Raw genomic sequence first — 22,969 nt, 5'->3', positions numbered from 1 at the left:
TAATGGGTCTAAGATCTAGTTCTTCCGATCTAGTTCTTAGACCCATTAACGCTCGGCGCCGGCGCCGGCCGCGTCGTCGCCCGCGCCGGGCCGGCTGCCGCAGAGCGCCGCCGCGGCCTCGCCGCCCGCGCCCGCCTCGGCCTTCGCCTGCCGCCTGCTCCTCTCCACGGTCAGCGCCATCTCGCTCGAGTCCAGGCTCCTGGACTTCCCGCACTTCTTGAGGCTCGGCGTCTTCGCCGCGTCCGCCTGCCTCGCGTCGTGCGTCCGGAAGTGCCTCCGGGGTCTCCTCTGCCGCTTGTTGTTGACGAGGACCAGGCGCCGCGGCGGCTCGCCTCGCAGCGCCGTCAGGCTGACGTGCGCGTAGGGGGCGTGCGGGTCCACCAGGTCCAGGTACCCGACGCTGCAGCTGCGCGTCATCGTGTCGTACACCGGCACGTTGGCGCACACCGGGCTGATCGGCACCACCGTCGTGGTCCGCTGCACTCGCACTTCCTTGACTCTGTCGGTTAAGTTGTTGATGGTCGTGTCGACGGGAGTCTCCTCGTCTATAAACTTGAGATCGTCTCCCTTCTGTTGCAAATTCTTTAGCGTCTCCGCCATCTCTTTTCTAGCCGCCGCGTCCGGGTGCAGCTCCCTGTCGTAATACCTTTGACACATTTTTAAAACCCTGGCGTCGAACGACGCCGCGGCGGCGTTAATAGCGGTGATGGGATCTTTGCAAATGTTTCTGCGCAACTTTGACATGCAAGTATCCGTGACATTATTGTCAAATTTCTTAATCGTTACTTGTCTACTGGGCTCTAAAGAAAGATTTAAACTGAACGACTGCTGCTCCGACAGATTGCCTTTCAAAGATGCATTGTCACTTCGAACACTATAGTCGGTTCTACCTCCACAGAAGTCTCCCCTGCCGCCGCAGGTGACGGTTTGCGGCGAAGGTCTTTCGAAAATGATATCAGTAGGTGCAACAGCATTCTTAGGGGACTGTAACGTAGGCACTGAGCTCTCACAGCGTAATGGCGATATGGCATGTCTGTTTGAGACAGAGGAGGGATTATTAACTCTACGTTCAGCGGGACCGTGAGACGCGTGCTTCACCGGGTTAGAGTAGGCTTCCGTTGCATTATTCACGTCATTAGTGTCGATGTAAGGGAACTCGTCGTAAGACTCTGCGCGGGCTAAAGAAGGTCCGTTGGCGTTATTGTTTGGATTATAGTTTTCGTTTTGATTTATTATATTATTTACATTGTTCTTTCTTTCGTTTAATGTTAACTTCCTCCGTATATTGTTGTTAGTGTGGGAGGGGGAATTAGTGTCATTGGATTGGAAAACTTCTTCTTCGTCTTCGGAGAATATGTTTGGGTTAAAGTTTGGATCGGGTCCGACCGGAAAGTCGTCTCTTAACTCTGTGATCATCAGTGTCATCTGGCGCGGCTGAAGGTGCAGCAAGGACGTCTTGTAAGTAACCTGGCCGAGATTTGCAGGGACGTTCTTCGCGAGACCGTGCATTTTAAACTTGGTCCCCCAAATATTAGATGTAACTTCTACTAAGCGGACATCCTGAAAACGAAGAAACAGAGCGACTAGTATTCAAAACTGCCTCTTGTGTTGAGGTAGATAGTTTTTAGAATTTCCAGACTCTCGGTTTTACCTCAGGTAAGGAGTCAATGTAAGCAAGTTCGTCGCCAGGGTCGTCCTTTTCGCTCGAACTGCGGACCTTCCGCCGCTCGCGCGCTCGCCGTCGTCTCTGGAGTCTCGGAGACCCGGAACAACCTGCAATGACGCAGTTCCAATAAAGGATATGAAATTAAATTTTCGATGTTATATTCTTTCTACAACGTGGAAAAAATCAATGGAACATGAAGGGGATGTACCTTAAACGCTTGAGATAGCTAATTTTACTTCTACAGGTAACATGATTTTATTTTTTCATAGAATTATTGAAAAGCTTGCCTGTACCGGGAATCGAACGAACTAACAATGCAAAAGAAAAACAAACTCTATTTTATCGAGGTCTTAGGTCGTCGCGATTGTTACAAACTAAATATAACCTAACATGAAAAGTAATATTAATATCGACTTTAACGTGAAGTACACGAAGTCCATTAATCACTAAAGACGCAAATTGCAACCTTTTGCAGACATTGATTTTTTTCCACCCTGTATACAATATTTTGTCAGTGAGACGCAGAGTTCCCAGCATAACACCAGGGCTACGTTACTCGTTCAAGGTTACGCGATAAGTGCCTACAGTTGAGTGCGCCGACGTCGGCGCAAGCGCTCATACAAGTCTTTCATTTATGAGCATTCGGCTCCGCACGACTGCACACGGCGGGCAACGTTATTTTCACCTATCTGAGCGCGTGCTTAGGTTCCTTTTTCCTCGTACTGAGCACCTGGCGTCATTAGTCAGACTTAGTAAGCTATTATAGCGTAGGTATTTTCGATTTTGTATCTGTTATGTAGTAACTATTAAGTAATCTATGGTAAGTAGTAACACTATCTCTGTCATTGCTTACCTTCCTCCCGCTCAGTATCAGAAGAGCACGAGTCGTTGTGCGGCAAGGGCGGTAGACGGCGGGAGGGGCGCGGCGTGCGGGGCGTACGCGGGGCGCGGGGGGAGGAAGTCCGCTCACTCTTCGCGCTGCCCCCGCTGCCCGCGCTGCCCCCGCTGCCCCCGCTGCTGGACGAGCTGGTCGCTCCACTGCTGCTGCTGCTACTCTCGCGAGTAAACGTACTCACTACTGCATTTTCTGAAACATACATCATTGTCAAAGTCACTGTCAAATTATCTTTATTACTACTGATTAAACTCGTCTATTGCTCATTCGTAAGGCAGATTTCCCTGAGAAGAATGAGCAAGAAACTCTAGGGGTTGCTCTTTGTAAATATACTTTTAAATACATTTATCATTACAATACTTAATTTAAACATCTAAGATTGAGAATACCTTAACGAGCTAAACGGGTCACAACCACGGATTTTTGTCATCCAAGTACGCAGAAGTTGTATAATAAATAACTTTTAGTATAAAACTTTTTATTTCAATATGGTTTTATACTCGTAAATGGCAAATTTTGAACTTGTATACATTGCCCTATAAATTAATTTGAGACTTTGTGAAAACGACTGTCAAGAACAGATAGTTTGTTTTTATTCCTCGTATTAATGTAATGTCTGTCACTATTTTTCATAAGAAAATTAATATTTTTTTTAACACAAATAACATTTTCATATTGAGTACTAAGTACGTCCTTGTACCAGCTTTAATAGACTCGAATGTTCTGTTTGTCGTTGCATCCTTGATATCCTGAAGCATTCTATGCCGAATATAAAGTAAAACAATCATCTTTTTCTAAGTCACTTAAAGCTAGTAATGTATTTAGTCAAACAAACCTTCCGCTTGAGGATCAAAGATGACAAATTCCGGTCTGATTTTGCTGGTTCTTCTTCCTTTTAACAAGGGCACCAAGCCCCCGAGGTGTTCGAGATAGAGGGTGTAGGCACCAGTTTCCTCGTCGTCGTGTCGCAGCATGGTGCAGTGGAGACGCCCGTTAGCTGACGGGGGACGGGATACGAAGCGACGGAGCTCATTTGTTTCGGGAACGTTACACTGCAAGTATATATATTTTATAATATCAAGCGACAATACAACAAGTCGTGTGCCTGATGGTAAGCTACACGCTTGTCCATAACAGTTGCAGTGCCACTCAGAGCTTTAAATTGTAAAGATCTGAGGGGCACTGCCACTGCGCCCGTCACCCTGAGACATAAGTTTTGTAAGGCAGTGAACAACCCATTATTATTAGGATGGCTTATTCGGGCCCTGTGAAGCCAAGCAAATTAATCATTCTGATCACCACTAGACATTTAATTCAAGAGCTCAGGCCACTAGTTTAGTGTTTTTACCTTCACTGGCAAGGCCATAATATGACTTTCCAGGAGTAAGTTTCTTAACGCACAAACTATTGTACACTAGCATAGATACCTCTCTATTGTATTTGGTGCTGTTGTTGGAGACGTTAATCAGGGAGGCTGTGCATCAATTAATCCTAATGTCAATCTTAAATTTAAATCTTTATTTTGGTCCTTCGAGCCGGACAAGAAAACAGACGTTTAAAAGATATTGTCAGCAGTCATATTGTCTATCATATTTGAGGAAGAAGTGTTAATAATCTAATGTATGCAGATGATACGGTGCTGCTCAGCCCTTCTAGAGGGTTGAGGAAATTAACTTCCATCTGTGAAGAATATGCAAAGTTACACGGCTTGGTTTATAGGTAATATTAACAAAACAGTTTATTATGGTCTTTCAATACAAAAAAGAACCAGATTTTGTACGTGATGTATGTCTGAATAGTAGTAGGTTCGTTAGGAGAGATAAATTCCGTTATCTTAATCATATAGTGACTGAAAGTGTAAGTGATAATGATGGTAACGCACTTTAAGGCGTACTAACAGACACTGTATACATATAACTGTGGGTTAACTGTATCAAATAAGCGCAACAATGCCATCCGCGTTCAATATAAAAATGTATGTAGAGCTATGTTTAAATTGCCACGATACTGTAGTGCATCTGACACGTTTTTGTTAGCACGTACGGACGGGTTTACTGCTGTGCTTAGAAAGGGTTTCTTCTCTTAGACAGAGAGTGCTCGACAGTACTAATAGCATTATGCCTGCTATAGCTCGCAGCGACTCGTCTTTACTGGGACATTGGATAATTAAGTAACAAAAGTAAAGAAGTTATATCTAATGTTTAAATCTAATTGATCATTGTAATTCTATGGATTTGTTAAGTCTGAAATAAATGCTTATTATTGTCGTACCCGAATGGTGTGAGCGAAGAGGTTAGCCAAGGCTGGCTGCAGTCTCGGCGGCAACGGCAAGCGCGTAGCCAACCGAGGGTCCCGTAGCGCCTGCGCCGCACGCACACGGGCCAGCAGCTGCAGCGGGGCTACCACACGCCACACGCGTGCTGTGCACACCGCGCCGCCCACGCTCACGAACAGACGACGCCCGGCATGGCCCCAGGTGAGGGCTGTCACTTTTGCCTGCGTATATAATTAATGTGTGTTTTTAGGTCTGAGGTCATTGTTTCCTGGTAGTTCGCAAATATTAAATTAGTAGACAATATCGCATACGTTGCTCTGGTGGTCTACTCTCGTCCTCCTTTCGACATCCATCCGAAACAATTACTGTCATTTGATAGTATTATTTATTTAATAGTAATAATAAACCATTTATTTCAGGCCATAGCCCATAAGATAATGGTGTTATTTACAAAAGAAAACCTTAAAACTATGTTAGTATGATTGCAATGAATTTTGAAATATTGATAGAAAATTTAAATATTAGTAATGTTTACCCAAAACTTTAAAATTATACAGTCAAAACGACAGGCAAACATCTTCAGGATGCCATTGCCACTGTCACGCACTCGCTTTAGCAGAGACGACACTTTTTTTCGCCTAATGGCATAATATAGTATTACTTATTTGATAGTAATTGTTTCGGACAGCTGTCGGACGGGGAACGAGAGTACAAAGGCCTGATCCCAAAGTAAGCCCCAAAGAGCCTTGAACACCGCTGTAAATTTGCCTGATTATCGGAATTCTGCAGAAAATATCTCGGAGAGTGTGCGTCTCAATTGCAATTTAATCTGCCTTCCCCTTTCCATCATCGTGGGACTAGACGTAGGCTGGGGTTCCACCCCTATGTTGTGGATATTTCAAGCATTCGAACGAAGCGTTTTGCTTTCACACTCAAAGTAAAATTCCTTGCCTGCAGACTCTTTCCCTGAACGGCATAACTTGGGCCCTTTCAAGCTGAGAGTGAATAGGTATCGTTTAGGTGTGCATGCTCCATCGTCGACTTCATGGTCACTTTCCATCAGGTGAGATGGAAGTCAAAGACGCACTTGTTTTTTCTTAAGTAAAGCACGTGTATTATGGAATTCGAAAACAACGACGTTACCACGACCATCCACCCCCGAAACAACCCGACGGGGGTTCTAACCCGGGACCTCAGAGATGACGACACCACAGAAACCAATGTGGAAGCCACTCTACTACGGAGGTCGTCAAAATCAGTTAAATTCTTAGTGAAATTTCGTCTACCGATTACAAGCACACGTGTAGAATAGATTTGTGAGTGTAGTTCCCGGTCTGCGCAGATTGAAAGCAGAAGCCTTACATTAGTATGTAGGGTTGGCGTCGGCCGATTGTATAGAATTTCGAGACTCGTAAGTGCTACTGAATTCAGCTTGAATAAAATTCTTAACATAGTACTGTGGTGGTGGTGCTGGTGCTGGAGGCGTTCTGGTGGATTGTAATAGTGTAGTCTGGATAGCAGTAATAGCCTCCGCAACCCCCCCAGCAGTAAGTTTAGCAATTTAAACGTTGAAAGTCCAGTTTATAGGTATTTATTCGGTTTTAACAAACATATTATAATCTTTAAAATGTAAACTGTATAAATATAGCTAGTAAACGATTCAAAAAGATAAGTAGAGATACGATAAGATAAATAGAGAGTGACGATAGAAAGAAACAAAATCAGAATGCGAGGTAAAATGGAACAATTCAAAATTTTAAATTTAAATATGAGTAGTAGAAGAAAAAACGATACGATACGAATGGAGAGAGGCGATACAAAAACGTGGGATGACGGTATAAGGAGGTCACACCGTCACAGTACACTTCTAGAATCACTCACCTGCACGTAAGGTATAGGTACAGTGTAAATGAGAGCACCGGTGTCCGAATAAAACTTTACCACGTTATTGTATGGAGCTGCGTCTGCCGGTTCGTTCGGTTCTGAAACAAAATGATAATGTTACTATTTTATAAGACGTGAGTAGCGCTTATGTAAGTACAAGAAAACTTATGCAAGCTCGAAAAACGCGTTACGTACTAATTTAAAATTTGTCCTCGGTGTATATGTTACCAGCTCGTTATACGGCTAGGTATGGATGGGCGTAATTTTTTTATGAGACCAGTGACGGGACGAACAAGTCGCCCACCAGGTGGTAAGTGACACGCCACACGCCTGTCCATACCAGTTGCAGTACCACTCAATGCTTTAAATCACAAAGATCTAAGGGGCAATGCCACTGCGCCCGTCACCCTGAGACATAAGTTGACAAGTCTCATGTGCCTGTAATTTCATCAGCACACTGACCCTTCAAACCCGGAACGCAGTAATGCTCACATTATAGCTTGGCGGCAGAAACAGGTAAGGTGGCAGTACTTCCCTGAACGAACTCCTGCACAAGGAGCTCTGCTACTAAATTCTATTCATTATGAAGAGTATAAAAATTAAATCCATTATGCTTGCTCTACAGCGGTTTTCATTTTTTATTAAATACCAGCTGGTGCCCTCGACTGCAACTTTCATCAGGGGATGAAAGGGATTTGACCTCCTTTTAAGGTTTATTTTTGTGACAAAAAGCCTATGTCCTTCTCCTAGGTCCCATTTATCTCTATACCAAAATTCGTCAAATTTGATTCAGCAGTTTAGGCGTGAAAACGTTACTGCCTTATTTATAATATCGGGTTTTTCAATAAGACGTAACAGTTTTGTATTTCAATAAAACAGAAGAATTGAGATGCCGAACTGAAATTAAGTCCAGAAGCAGTATACACGTTACATTTAAGAATGAAATTCGATCTCGTTCATATGACCACAGCAAGCACTTTTGCAGCGTTCTATTCTTTAGAGCTAACTTTCCATCACTCTTCCTCACATATCGGACGAAATGTTGGCAATTTCGCGTTTGACATTGTTCCTGAACTCAATGAACGCTGTTGGCTTGTTGACATAAACCAACGACTAACTAATGACCACCGCGAACACGTTTGTAGTTAGTCAAACAATAGATCCTTTGAAGAGGAGGTTCAATAATGTGTGATTACATGAGAGATTGTGCGAAATGGTCCGTTCGAATGACCACCTCGCTCATGCGGTCTAACGCAGTTGGATTACTTTTTATGGGGTTAGGTTTAATCGTTGGTTTATGCCAACAAGTCAACAGCGTTAATTGAGCTCAGGAACAATATGAAACGCTTATCAAACGAAGTCCGATATGTGAGGTAGAGTGGTGGAACATTAGCTCCAAAGAATTGAACGCTGCAAACGCGCTCGCGAGGGTCATACGAACGAGATCGAATTCTATTCTTAAATGTAACATGTGTATTACACCGGAATTAATTTACTTTTCGAGTCTCAATTACTCTGTGTTTTATTGAAATACAAAGTTGTTATGTCTTTATTGAAATACCCTATATAATAATATAAGAAGAATAAGAATACATTTATTGCATAACTGTAGGTAATTGCATAGGGTCTTAAAATATTACATTGGTTTATGCTCTATAGTCTACCAGTTAAGGTGTACAATATTATTAAATGTCACAGATTAAAATTAAATTGCATTACAATTTGAAAGCAAAAAAACTATAATTAATAAACATGTCACACGCTAATCACCAAATTTGTGTTGTCCAAAACTCTTGTACACTATATAATATATTAAATATATTAAATTTTATGAACTCGATTTTTTACATTCATTCGAGATGCTGTTGTATATCTTGACCGACATTACGTAAAAGCTTTTGTGGTAAAATGCTGAGGTATGGTTGCCCGAGTAAACTATTCTATGCCCATGTCATAAATTTCTAAGGTTCCTTTTATTTACGATTTCGAAACACGTTTCTGGACAAACCCAGCAGCCTCCTTAATGAACAGGCAGGGTAGAGGTAGGATTTTGCACTTGTCGAAAAATGGCTTTCACCAATCCATTTGAGACTCCCCTCAAATGATATATTGGTATACATGAAACAGTCATTATTAAAAAGTCAAATAATATCCACTAAACGTTTAAACTTTCGTCCACGGGCAAAGCTAGTTGGAGTAGAACCACGCCTTAAAACTTTCGAGAAGGCACACTTTTCATTTAATGTACCTATTACTATATAGAAAGGCTTTTAAGAGCACTCTGTTCAAGCAACCAGTGAATAAGTTCTTGAGTAATTTCATCTAAAAACCCTCTATAAAAAGCCCTTGGTTAATATAAGACCTAGTCTAGAAAACCTCTCGAAAACTTTTGATTCCACATTTTCGACCACGTTGAATACTCATCTTTCGTATTAATTAAATCCAGCAGCTAAGTTTTGAAGATTTATTTTGGACTTCTGTATTGATTTGACCAGAAAGTATTTCTGATTTAGACTGTACTTAATTGGGGACGGGTAAATTTATACCTTTCACCTACTAGAAACTTATGTCGGTGGGTGGCTCATGTCCACTAAAATATTCACTGGTTACGGTACGTAGGTACTTCTTAATAAATTCATCTCGAGTACCTTAGGGTGGGTGTATTAATTAATTAATTTGATACCATTAAGATTGTACTTGTAATAGTCTTTTATAGTAGGTAGTTATTACCAGAGAGTACGTCAACGATTACTTAGGTATTTCAACGCGAGTCTAGATTTTAGGTGGAGGTGGTGGAGGTATGCGCCTCTCGCGTCCCGCAATCGGTGCGCGGTAAGTTAATATGAATAAAATAAGAACAGGCGGAGAAAATTTGACACAGATCCAACGTCGACAAGCGCCCGATGGCGATTAACGGGGCAGCGGGCGGCGTGGCGTGTCGTTAAACCGCTGGGCAATTTGCAAATTTTGGAATAAATATGAACTTAATAACTAATAGGGCTTCATGCGATAACCAAAATTTAGTAGGTTCTCTGTAGTACTCAAAGAGAAATATCTTCATATAAAAATTATATGCAAATTAAATTTTTATTGAATTGATATTCAATTATTTTTTGTGAAATTACTCCACTAGTTTGTTATAATTATTAATACAAAGATCGAACACTCAGAAAAAATTCCTTCGATCCGGTCGGATTCGAACCGACGTCTTCTTGCATACCGTGTCAGACGCTATACCAACTAAAGCCACGGAACGAACCAACGGACCTCACGAATTTTTCTATGTGCTTGCGTCGTGTCTTTGTACTTGGTTTTTCAACGACTTTTTAGTCGTAGCGCCATCTATGAGAAATCTATGACAGATTTATCACCCGTTATATTATTATATGCTAAGTTAGATAATATTTGATTCTTAAATAATTAGTTTTGTTTTAGCCTGTTTTCGGGATTTTATGTGATCGATTGGGTAAAGTACATCTTATCGTGTACCAAATTTGCAAATTCTCTAGACAATATCCGTAGGTGCATCGTATATTTTTGTAACACCGTTATTTAAGAGTCGATACTGCCTCAGCTTGAATTGAATTTTTTCCCGCACCAATACGGTTCATTTTGCTTGGGTCGAGCAGTATGGACACTGGCTCAATTTTAGAATTTAAAAAAAATAATTGTTGTGTGACGCGAGTGCTTGTATTGATACCTGCAAGCGAAGGAAGGTAAGATTAAACCTAGAGCGAAGCGAGCGGTTCAAAAATAGCGTCCTGAGCGTAGCGAGGGTTTCAAGGCCCGAGACGCAAAACAACTTTGCTGCCGACCGAAACACACAACTTTTCACCTCACTGTAGCGAGGAAAAACAATTTTCAGATGAAAGAAAAACAGTTGAACTATAAACATCAGTTTTTATAATGAAAAGAAAAAGTTTATCTTCGAATGTGTTCTGAATTTGCACTTCATCATTTTTATTCTTGCTTGTACTTATAATTTAGTGTGATTATTGAAATTATTTTAGTTCTTCGATGAATTAAAATAATTTAATAAACGCAATTAGTTCTCAGTGTCAATTTAATGTCGACAATAATAAGAATAAAATATACCAACGGATTTATATTACATAAATAAATAATTTATCACAAATCGCGTAGTTGAACGAGTCACTATCCTTTTTTTTTTCATCGTAAGACAAAGCGCTAAACAGTGTCCGCACCTATAGGGCGTTAAAATCGCATACATCGTGTCAATCGCGCAACAGTCTTCATTTGTTCGAGCGACAGCGCGGTTGTCAATCATGCAGTATCATATAATAATAACTTGTAAAAATTACCGCAGTAAAGTGTAAAAACAGGATTTTGTATCATATATTCACTAAACAAATATATCGTGTTATCATAGTTCTCATTTAAGAGTGTTATTTTGTACAGTTTTATCGTATTTAATTTATATATAAATGAATCGTAAATATAAATTACTAAAGGACACAAAATAATCAAATAGCTAACTGTCCTTTTTCTACACATTGCAGGCGCAAAAGATGGAAAGAGACCCATTACGTCAATTTCAAGAAGTTTATATAAACTTTTTGGTCATTTTCAATTGTTCGAACCACAAGCGATTGAAATATTTAGAACAAAGAAACTGTAGAGTCGCTTTGATTTTAATCTTATTTAAAAAAATATCTTTTATTAATGACGTTTAAGTCGAGCTAACGAAATAGAATGTCAAATGTATTTTTTTAGGAAGATTATAAAACTAAACTAAATCGGTTTTCGGAATTACGGTTTACGTTTAGTTGGAATATCAGTACATTTCTTATAGTACACGCTTACTTTCACATTTATAGTAATATTTGTATGTTTGTATCTGCCCAACTCTTTATTATTTCTTTAAGTGAATTTGCACAAAATTCGACATAATAATATATATAAAAATTAATTAATATTTGCGATAAAGGCTACTCCATTACTTTTGTGTTCAAGTAATGTTCAGTCGAAGCTAAATATGGTGCATTTTGTTAAATTTCCAGTAGAAGCTGAATATGGTGTTTTTGGGTCCTTAAATTATTGCAAGCAAAATTAGGCAGTACTGCAATGACGTTACAATTTAAATTAAATGTTTTAGTTTTTTATATTTCGTTACATGTCACTACGTTTGTATAGGTTAACTTCGGACATTTTTTTCGTGGTTTTTGTATTAGACCCGACGTCCATTTGTTGGTAGGTCAATGGGTGCACCACAGTCCATCGTCCAGTTCGAATTTCAAAAACCTTTCCCATGCTAGAGTGCAAAAAAGCTTTTACGCGCAGATTTTTAATGCGAAAGAAAGTCTTTCCGAGCTAGTGAGGTGAAAAAAAAATTATACAGGCTGTATATTTGAAAGTGGAACATTCTTATAGAGTGCGTTATATTCCTGATTCTGAATTTTATGTATTTCTGTGACATCTGTATAATCGTTGATTAACCCTACCCATAACATATTACCGTACCTAACCCTAATACTATTACTTTTTGTTTAAGATAGACCTGGATTTGTGTTTTTGGGTTCTTCTGTAAAATTTTATCTAAAGCACTTAATAGTTTTTATTATGGGGCAGCCGATTAATTCTCGTATTAAGCTTGAGACGTATTTCGGGACATCTACACATTTCATCATTTTCAATCATTATCCACCCAACGCTGAGTGTAGACATCTTCCAATGTATGACACCTTCCGGTCTTGTGCCTTCCTCATAAAATTTTTCAGCGTATCGGTTGGCACCCTGCGCTTATGTACCGTTCTCTAGGACTCCATTCGAGCATCCTTTTACTCGGTCTTCGGAGCCTTTTATTAATACGGCCCATCCATGTGTGTCATGAAAAAATATTTCATTGAAGAATTCTATCACACAAATATCTACAAATAGTACACATTTGCTATAGCTTGACAGAGTGAATTTATAGCCAGTGATTTATTACGAAGCTCAGGGTTTGTTGAAGGATATTACGAAGTCGTTGACAGGAGATGCTTCGTTTCTACGTAACAATTTTGCTCTCGAAAATAATGTTGCTTAGAAAGTACGTCCTTGAGGCGCCGCGCAAATGTGACATTTTGAGTGTTTTGTGTTGGATAAGGAGCTGCGCAAGTTGGACACAAGCAACCGGCAATTAGAAGCGGATATTCTGTTTTCATACAAATTGCGGTTGCGGCAACAGGCACCTTGCGAAAGAGTTCATGTAAGTACTGCCAGTTTACTTACTTCTGCCGCCATGTTGTAATGTAAGCATTACTGCGTTCCGATTTTGAAGGGTAACGATGGTGAAATTACAGGCACATGGGACTTGTCAACTTATGTCTCAGAGTGATGGGCGAAGTGGAAGTGCACCTCAGATCTTTGCCATTTAAAGCTCTGAGTGGCACTGCAACAGTTAAAAAAACCGGTTGCCGCAACCGTGTATGAAAATAGAATATTGGCTTCTAGTTGGCGGTTGCTTGTATCCAATACAAGATACACGTTTGCGCCGCGCCTACAAGCGCCTACAATCGACAACTGGTTGTGAATGTTCTTTTTTCTTATAGTTAATATGAAATCGACCGCCAGGTATATGTGTCGTCGCAGTTTACTATTTCCAGTTGCTTCCACTTGACACACATCATCATCCACAGCTCAATTTCCTTGCTGTGCTGACTACAAATTTATATAATTCTATTTACTTGGATCTAAACCAAAACAATCATGTAAGTAGTTAGTGCTTGAAGGTGATTTCAACAAATTAAACTATACATTAAGTGGCTCACCAGATTTATTCACACGGAATCGCCTTGAGCCGGTCAGAAAAACCAATACGTCCTTGCAGTAAGAGCAAAAAAGACGTTCCGCGTTTCATTTCCGTTCGGATGCAAACGCCCAACGTCAGTTTCGCTCCTATTATTTTGACACAAAGATTTTTCTGACCGGCTTAATGCGATAAGTGTGGTGACTCCCTTATGGAGTACAAAGTTCGACTTGATGGAAGTACCTACTTAGTTCCTACATTGTAATTAGAGCCAATGTTGCTTGTCAACTCAACTTGAGCGTACTACAGTTTGAGTAATTGTTCGCATTTGAATTAAACTGTACTCTGTCATGATAATGAGATGCTGCCTAAGTTTCATATTCTAACTTAAAACAGAGCTTGAAAATGTCTTCATTGTTAAACATTTTTACAGCGATGGAAGCCCAGAGAGAACGGCGAGGTCGACGACGGTTCAAATTATACTGGCAGCATGTAACTACCTAATGTATTTTTTTGAATTTGTAAATGTTAAGTAGCAATACCTCTCGCTAAAGGAAAACTGTCTCGGTGAAGGAAAACGCCGTTATGAGACTTGCATGGATCGAAAAAGATTGAACGTTTATTACACCTGATTTCTAGGGACCCTAACTCTAACTTAGGGAGGTGTAATATGACATAGGGATTTAGGATCACATTTTCGCGACTTCCGTAGCTTAGTTGCCAGAGCGTCAGGCTGGTATGCTGAAAACACTGGTTCAAATCCAGCCGGATCGGAGGAATTTCTCTTACTGTTCGATTTGTATTAATAATTTTAACAAATTGGTTTTATTTCCGGATCGATCTCGGAACCACCTCATCTAGTGCCTACAGTACAAACCGCTGGGCCATCGAGTCCGTCGTCGTAGTCAGATATTATACAAAAAGTTCTTAAGTCAATACACTTCGCTAGAAATGTTTCACGACATGTCCCAAATTCTTTTCTAGGAAAGCCACGCTGGGTCTATAGCGACTTTGTTTATATAATGTGAAAGAGGTGACAAATACTGGTTAATTAAATTTTTATTGAATTGATATTCAATTATTTTTTGTGAAATTACTCCACTAGTTTGTTATAATTATTAATACAAAGATCGAACACTCAGAAAAAAATCCTGCGATCCGGTCGGATCTGTCATAGATTTCTCATAGATGGCGCTACGACTAAAAAGTCGTTGAAAAACCAAATACAAAGACACGACGCAAGCACATAGAAAAATTCGTGAGGTCCGTTGGTTCGTTCCGCGGCTTAGTTGGTATAGCGTCTGGCACGGTATGCAAGAAGACGTCGGTTCGAATCCGACCGGATCGAAGGAATTTTTTCTGAGTGTTCGATCTTTGTATTAATAATTATAACTAATACTGGTTAGTCATTAGCAAGTTCGAAAATTCCACTAAATGTGCGAATTTTCACCTAAAAGCAAAGCTAGTTGGAATAAACAAAATTCTAGAAGGTATAGAGATTTCATCTAGTATATTATGATGTAAAAACCTTTTAAATACTCTGTTCAAGTGTACACTGAATAAGTTCTAAAGTAATTTCGTCTTAAACCCTACTATGTGAAAAGCCCTTGACTAATATAAAACCTAGCGTAGACTACTCGAAGATACGCTTTGAAACTTGACTCCACATTTTCGACCCAAGACCACATTGATTAGTCTCATCTTTCGTATAATTTTGTTTAAATCCAACGGTTAAGCTTTGAAAATTATATAAGTATCTGTATTGATTGGACCGAAAAAGTATTTCTGATTTAGACTGCTTACGTATCTAAATGGACACGGGCGAATTTAGGACTTGTCCCAAATTCTTTTCTCGGAAAAGTCGATCTAGTGAAAGGAGGTTTATGTGCGCATTATTGCGTTCCGGTTTTGAAAGGTGCTGGTGAAATTACAGGCACATGGGTCTTGTCAACTTATGTCTCAGGGTGACGAGCGCAGTGGCAGTGACAGTATGTTGTTTGCGACTTAAAGCTATGAGTGGCAACTGTATCGCTCAACACCAGGCTGACTTGTTCGTTTTGTTACATGGTAAGTATCATAAAAAAATCGACTCCAAGAATCATTTATAAAAGTGTAAAATAAATGTATACTTGAAAACGTACTTTTAAGCTACTCGTTCGCTATGCTGACTTCCCTGAAACGAAAGAGCAAGAAAGTCTAGGGATTGCTCTTTTCAAATAAACTTAAATGCTATGAAATACACTTCGGATCAAATTTGTGTGGAATCTAAAGCCAAATCGTTTTTCTATACATCTTTATCTAACACGTAGTCTTCAATTTTGTAATATGACTTTTCAATTATTTTTGATGTAGTCTTTAAAGTTAGGAAATGATAAACTTAATATATGCCCCGGAATCTTAATGTGAAAACGTATACTTTTCCCATAAAACAGTCGTTTACCTTGGTTCAACGAAATCATGGTACTGAGTTTGGACTTAGCTCTAAGGTTAATATTAAGATATCTTCTTTCTTAATAAAAATTATGTATATTTTTACGGGCATATAAAATATTTGAGTGAATATACTGTGATACCAGTCATGATACCAGTCTCTTTAAACTTTTCTCTGAGAGAAACCCGAGAACCTAAACGGTACACAGAACGAATCGCTCGTTTTTGTCGTCTGCACACGAAAATCCCGTAGAATATTAGAGATGGCGAAAGGACTTCAAAATGAAATGGCTTATTTAATTATTCTGGTATACTCTGTACACTTCGATAAAAGACACTTACATACTATATATTTACATCAAACGTTGTGAAGTTCGCTTGTTGATGGAAAATTGTTTTATTCGAATATTTGTTGCAAGCAACGTGCAAAAACGACCGGAGACATGTTTACGAGATTAATGCTCTGGCCACACAGAGGCGGCCGCGGAAGCGTTCCGGGCGCGGGATTTTTTGTAATGTACCAGTTCTTATGAACCCTGCCACACTGAAAGGCGCGGCGGCCGCGGGGCGAGGCGGCGCGGTGCGGGGCCGCACGCCATGACAAACAGGCAGAGCGGGCGCGGGCCGCGGCCGCGGCGTCCGCGGGGCGGGTGCGGTCGCGGGTGTTGTAATACATTGAGTTCTATGCAACCGTTCACACAGCGCGTCAGTGGCGGGGCGCGATCCGGGAGCGGGGCTTCAGCGGGCTTGGACGTTGTATTTTTTTACAACTAGGGAATGTGTTTTAATTGATTTTAATCAAGTTTCAAGATGAATTCGACGGAAAAACTTATATCATTGGTGCAATCATACCCCAGTTTATTTAATACAAGTGATGGAAATTATAAAAACATAGAAATTATTTGGGAAACAATTCCGAGGAGCTAAATCAAGATTGTTAGTATATTTTTTATGTTTTTAAATATTATTGAAATAATTGCCAAATTTTTCTCTGATTTCAATTGCATAATCAGACGATCTTTGATTTGTACGAATTGGAAGTAGTTCATTGGCCTCAACTGGTTGAGAATCGCTCTGTTGAACCGCATTGTTACCGTTCTTACTTTAATGAAATTGTGTAAACAACACGTGCCTTTGACAACTTCTATTGTCGTTTCAATATCATATTGCATGAGACGTCTATAGACTTGCCATTTCTGTGTTAGCTGGCCGAATATGTTGTGGAAAACGTCTACCTCCATCAATAACAATCAACTGTGAGATACCTCTTCTCTTCTCTAAGAAAAAAACATGACGCCGTAAATTATCTGTTCATTAGTTATGCAGAAACATTTAAAAAACTGAAACCCACAATTCAAGTCGAAATCAAATTGAAACTTGCACACATTTTTACAGAAGCTGAACTGAACGACCTAGAAGAAAATCAAATTTCAGTAGCACTGGTACAATCTCCTTAATTTACCGTAATTAGCACAACAAGTAATAACGATCAAGAAAGTATCCCAGTTTCATTGCAACTAATTCCTGAAGACTTGTGTTTTCCATTATGGTACCTGTAATATAGTTGATGACTAAACTACACAGGGTAATTCCAAAAGGTATGGTACTGAATTAATGCTGTGATATCATAAAAAATGTAATAAGAAATGATGAATGCTAATTTAATAAACAAAAAGTTAAATAAATAAACAGTTAAGTTTAATAAATAGCAACCAAGGAGTTTTATAATTTTTATTAGAGTATTGAATGGTCTACAAAACACTTTTTGTTTGAATAAGTTTGCATTGTTAGTTCTGAGATGTTGATTTTTATGTTAGTGACTCGGATTCATTGCTCCCGAGTGTATAAGTAGGTATATAAGTTAAGTATAATTGCAATTATGCATTGTTCATAATAATTTAAGTAGGTACATACAATTAAATAGAATTGTTGTTGATTCTACAAATCTTAGATGCCTGTTATTTGTTAAAATAAAAAATCATGGGCCGTAGGAAGCCAGCATTAGACTGATAGTAAAAGAAGTTTGAATTAATTGTGTTAAGATTGTTGATTGTTCATAATAATGTAACTTTCGATAGGGACCTATTAATTATTTGTTAAAATAAAAATGCCCAGCGAGTTTGTTAGAAATAGAAGTTTTAAGTTAACTATGTTAAAATTGCTCAAAATAATATAAGTAGGTACATAAGTTAAATACAATTGTTGTTACATAAATCTTAGATAGATACATATTATTAGTTAAAATAAAAACGCCCAGGGAGACTGCTACAAAAAGTTTCAAGAAAGAAGTTTCAAGTTAATTTCAATTGCAATTCAAAATAATCAGATGACAAATAATTTGTCAAGATAAAAATGCCCAGTGAGACAGATAGAAAAAGAAGTTTCAAGTTAACTATGTTAAGATTGTTCAAAATAATGCACTTATGTAGATACATAACTTAAACAAAATAGTTGGTGTTATACAAATCTTAGATAGGTACTTATTATTTATTAAAATAAAAATGCCCATTTGGACTGATAGAAAAAGAAGTTTCAAGGTAATTACGTATATAGATTGTTAATAATAAAGTAAGTAGGTACAGTAGTTAAATGCAATTATTATTGTTGATTCTACAAATCTTATATACCTATTATGTGTTATAATGAAAATGCCCAGTGAGTCTCACTGAAAAAATAGTTTCAAGTTAATTGTGTTAAGATTGTAGAATTTTTTTAATGTTTTTAAATAAACAATTTCTGTTCATATGAATAGTTTGAGTAAAAACCTTCAAAGTATACAGAGTGTCCCAAAACTCAACGATAACCTGGGAACAGAATGTTGCCTAGTTTGTAACTACCCAGAAAAAAATATTTAAAAAATCGGAGTCATTTTCTTTTTGTAATATAAGCATTTTAATGAAAAATGTTGAAAATGTACCCCCTGTACCCCATTTTTAAGTACTACAATTACAAATTTGCTAATTTTGCTGTTCTAGTTTTTGTAACGGTAACCGGAAACAGCCCAGCTAATGAGCACAATGCCAAAGAAAGCCCGAATTACTCTAGTACACTTTAGTTTCAGCACTAAAAAAATATGTATTTAATTTTTTCTTGAAATTTTTAGCAGATTTTTTTTCAAGGTAACTTTAACACCCCATACAAAAGTTTAAAGATGTTCTTATATATCACTATCCGATAGTGACATGGACCTTTCTTTATTTGTGTTGAAAATGAAATGTGGCGTGACGCTTTTGGTGTCACACCGGCCGCCTTCGTGCCGCTGTCCCGTCACGAACTACACTCGCGATTGCTGTGTGGCATGCCCCGGCACGCATTCGCTTCCCGCAGGTCCGCCCCCGAAACGCTTTTCCCGCTATACCGCGTCTGTGTGGCCTGACCTTAAACTAGACTCGGTAGTAACCCCGGGACGTCGCTACTAACATATAAAACGGTTGTAAAAACACCCACCTAGGTATAAAAGCCTGGTAGGGTTGCCACTCTTAAAATTGAAAACAAGACTCTACATTTAATTAGAAAAAAATGTAGTCAAATGTAGTCTTTAGACTTTTAGTTTTTTACTCCAAATTTCAGAACTTATTTATTCGTTTTTTGCCGCCTAAGTTTGATCATTTTCACGAAATTAATTTGACAATAAATTTGTATTGAATTGATATTCAATTATTTTTTTGTGAAATTACTCCACTAGTTCGTTATAATTATTAATACACAGATCTAACACTTAGAAAAAACTCCTTGGATCCGACCGGACTCGAACCGACGTCTTCTAGCAAACCGTGCCAGACACTATGCCAATTAAGCCACGAAACGAACCAGCGGACTTATTATCGGATCTTTTGTATTTGGTTTTCAACGACTATTTAGTCGTAGCGTAAGTGTAATTTGACATTTTAAAAAATTGAAGCTAGTGGAGGAAGCGAAAGTGGCATATCAGGAGCGTTGCGGACAGATGTCAATAGTTTCTTCCTGCAACAGCAAGAAACAGGGGTCCTGGGCAGTACAATTAACACACCGACTCTTCGCTAATCATTGACTTAAAAAATTAACACTTCGAAGGTACTACGTTGCCGGTACTTGAAGAAGTGATACTTTGAGTTATTCCCAAGTTTGAATAACCCTATTTACTATATTAAACTAAATTTACTATTGAGCAGTTACTATGTCATTTATCAAACGTAAGAATAGAGCTTTGTGGCCGCCATTTATCAATGAATAAGCAACTATTCGTGGCCTTTGTGCATTGAAGGCTCCAACTTTCTACTACTCAACACACGTATAACAACAAAATGACAAACGTTTTCAGATTCAAGCACACATTCACGCAAATCGCGAGTCGTTAACGAAGTGGAAAAATGTACCCTTTTTTGTTGAATTGAAGTTGTTAATCTAATTTAAATTACGTATGTGTTATCAACGACCTTATTTGTAGACCTTTTTTTTCATGTTGTCGTTGTTTTGTAGAAACGACTATTTTAAAATTCTTACGTCCTGTTTTAAAATTGAAACTTCATTAAAACCAAAATTGTATTTTAAAACAGGACGTAAATATTTTACATTATACATGCTGCTTGAAAAATTTTTCGAAATGTCGCTTATGCTTTTTCTACAAAACGATGACGGTATAGTGTGGCGCATTCATGTTGTTCGCCGTAACGTTACATAATTTAATACGTTTCATTAGTCAATATAAATATTATTAAAATTATAGAGACAGTAACAATTGTGAGCACCTATTTCAAAGTTATAGGCAGGCAGGGTCTCAAAGCGTCCTTAGGCCATTTTTTTCACATTACTGCTTGGTGGTAGAAATAGGTAAGGTGGCAGTACTTCCCTGGTGGAACTCTTAAACATATTCTTATATCGTTTTTGTTTGGTACCTGTAACTGCCGGCCACATCGTACACAACTACCCAACCACTTTCCCAACTATTGTAGATAAATTAATCTCAAGTTGTGCGATTTTTATTTTTGTATATTAACATTATTTTTGTTAACATACAGGGACAATTGGCAAATAACTCTCCAACCGGGCTATCACTGTCTTATTTCAAAATATAAAAAAGTAAATGCATTAAAGAAAGATATAAGTTAATGTTCAGATCTAAAACCAGAATTAAAATTCGATTAAAAATCAAATAGCTACAAGCGTCCAGAAATTAGGACAAACGGCAATTGCTTGTGACGTCACAATATTACTGACGTCATACAAGCTCCGTACTACATGACGGTACGTGACCGGTTTGCTAAAAAGTGACGGCACCTCCTGGGGTTATGCAAGACTTTAATTAACTATATTATCTCTGGTGTTAGGATATGCAGAAAGAAATTTCAACTTCGACCAATATACTTTCTAACATGTGTGTTATGACTTGATTGCAACAATTGATAGCACAGGAATTTAGTGTTTGAAATCTTTTGCCGTTCATTTTTGATTACTTTTAGGTTATTTGTAAATAATTTACTGACACCAAATCTCCAAATGGTTTTACTACTTGTGTAAATAACATTTTTTCTAAGCCTCCGCTTTTCTTGTTATAAAATAGTTCTAACGTTTTCGACTGAAGGACTTTGTATCGAGGTCATGCAATAAAATAAAAAATATATAGGAAATGAAACTATTTGTCCGGATTTAAATCGCGTATATTTGTGTTTTCTAATAAACCAACGTTTCGGGCCCTTTACAGGTCCCAGGGTTACGGCTGATTGAAATAAATATACCTACTTACGCGATTCAGATCCGGAAAAGTAGTTTCATTTTCAATGTTAGCTGAAATGTAGCAGTAGAGCTCCTTGTGAAAGATAAGTACAGTAAGACAAGTAAGTAACATTATACATAACGGGTATATAGAGTCATCAGCTCACCAAAGGCGGTGATTTACGCGAGACTTTTTTCCCTGTACTTACACATCTGTAAGTTCATTCTTTTTACTGGGTTAATTACTTTTGAAACATGTTTCAAAGTAATTATTAAAAAATTGTATGGCTAATAAAAAAGAGATGCCAGCGCCATATATTGATTAACGACGTCCGTCTTCGTGAATATGCAAAGCAAAAATGTTTAGTAATTAGACAAAGAGTTCGTCCCGGGAAGTACTGCCAGGCCGCCAAGTAGTAATATGCGCAGGACTGTTTTTCGGTTTTGATGGGTAAGGATTTTGGTGAAATGACAGGACACGTGACACGTGGGATTTTTCAACTTATGTCTCAGGATGACGGGTGCAGCGGCAGTGCCCCAGATCTTTCTTTCAGATCTTTGCGATTCAAAACTCTGACCATCAGGGGAACGACTTGATGGTTCCGTTACTTGGTATCGTAAAATAAAGAAAAATGTCATTATTTTTTTATTATTCCTTACTTGCATGTTTAGTAACCATTCACTTCTTAACCGACTTCAAAAAAAGGAGGAGGTTCTCAATTCGACTGTACATTTGTTTTTGTATGTATGTTACGCGATGACTCCGGTACTTGTTAACCTATTTTCATGATTCTTTTTTTGTTGGAAAGAGGGTACCGGATGAATCCGGGTTTACGCGCTTTCCGGTAACCGATTTCAATAAAACTGGGCAAATAGATGTCATTTCACGTAAAGCGTAAAGGGAAATTTGTTGATTTATTTTTTGTTCTATCCTATATCCTAATTTTATTTTAGTCTACATTAAGTTGTAACATGTTTACTATGACATGTATGAATATGTCTCACTTTCAAATATACAGCCTGTATATTAACGCACAAGTTTCGTAATGAAAAAAAATGAAAACTATATTCAAATATCAAAGCCGTCTTAGCGCGAATAGGCTCGCCGACAGCCTTGTTGTCGTTCAGTCAATGTGACCGTCAATGTGCGGGGCGTAGTGCGAAATTTAAAGCTAGGGAGGGGCGGAGAGTGTCCATTCTCGTTACTTTCTTGTTCTCTGATGGCTTCAATTTAGTTTGTTTTCTCATGTGGGGTAAAGCGGCAGATATTCAAACCATATTTGTATTGCAAAAACGAGCGATACGTTCTGTGTACCGTCTAGGCTCTCGGGTTTCTCTCAGAGAAAAGTTTAAGGAGACTGGTATCATGACTGTGGCATC

General features: G+C 38.6%; 1 protein-coding gene across 1 annotated transcript in view; it reads right to left on the bottom strand.

Moving 5' to 3' along the window:
- Positions 1-45: 45 nt before the first annotated feature.
- Positions 46-22,969, bottom strand: part of LOC113232080 (tubby-related protein 4) — a gene marked incomplete at its 5' end in the record, with an annotated part of 72,851 nt that continues 49,927 nt past the window's right edge. Inside the window, 6 exons of the mRNA XM_026466707.1 lie at positions 46-1,560; positions 1,652-1,773; positions 2,520-2,753; positions 3,397-3,613; positions 4,833-5,057; positions 6,718-6,818. Of these exons, the coding sequence (XP_026322492.1) occupies positions 46-1,560; positions 1,652-1,773; positions 2,520-2,753; positions 3,397-3,613; positions 4,833-5,057; positions 6,718-6,818 (2,414 nt within the window). The remainder of the gene's footprint in view (positions 1,561-1,651; positions 1,774-2,519; positions 2,754-3,396; positions 3,614-4,832; positions 5,058-6,717; positions 6,819-22,969) is intronic.

The sequence above is a fragment of the Hyposmocoma kahamanoa genome, unplaced genomic scaffold (genome assembly GCF_003589595.1).
Source record: "Hyposmocoma kahamanoa isolate Upper Pololo Valley unplaced genomic scaffold, ASM358959v1 66, whole genome shotgun sequence".
In the NCBI taxonomy this organism is placed as follows: Eukaryota; Metazoa; Arthropoda; class Insecta; order Lepidoptera; family Cosmopterigidae; genus Hyposmocoma; species Hyposmocoma kahamanoa.
This window is presented reverse-complemented; position numbering and strand designations above follow the sequence as displayed.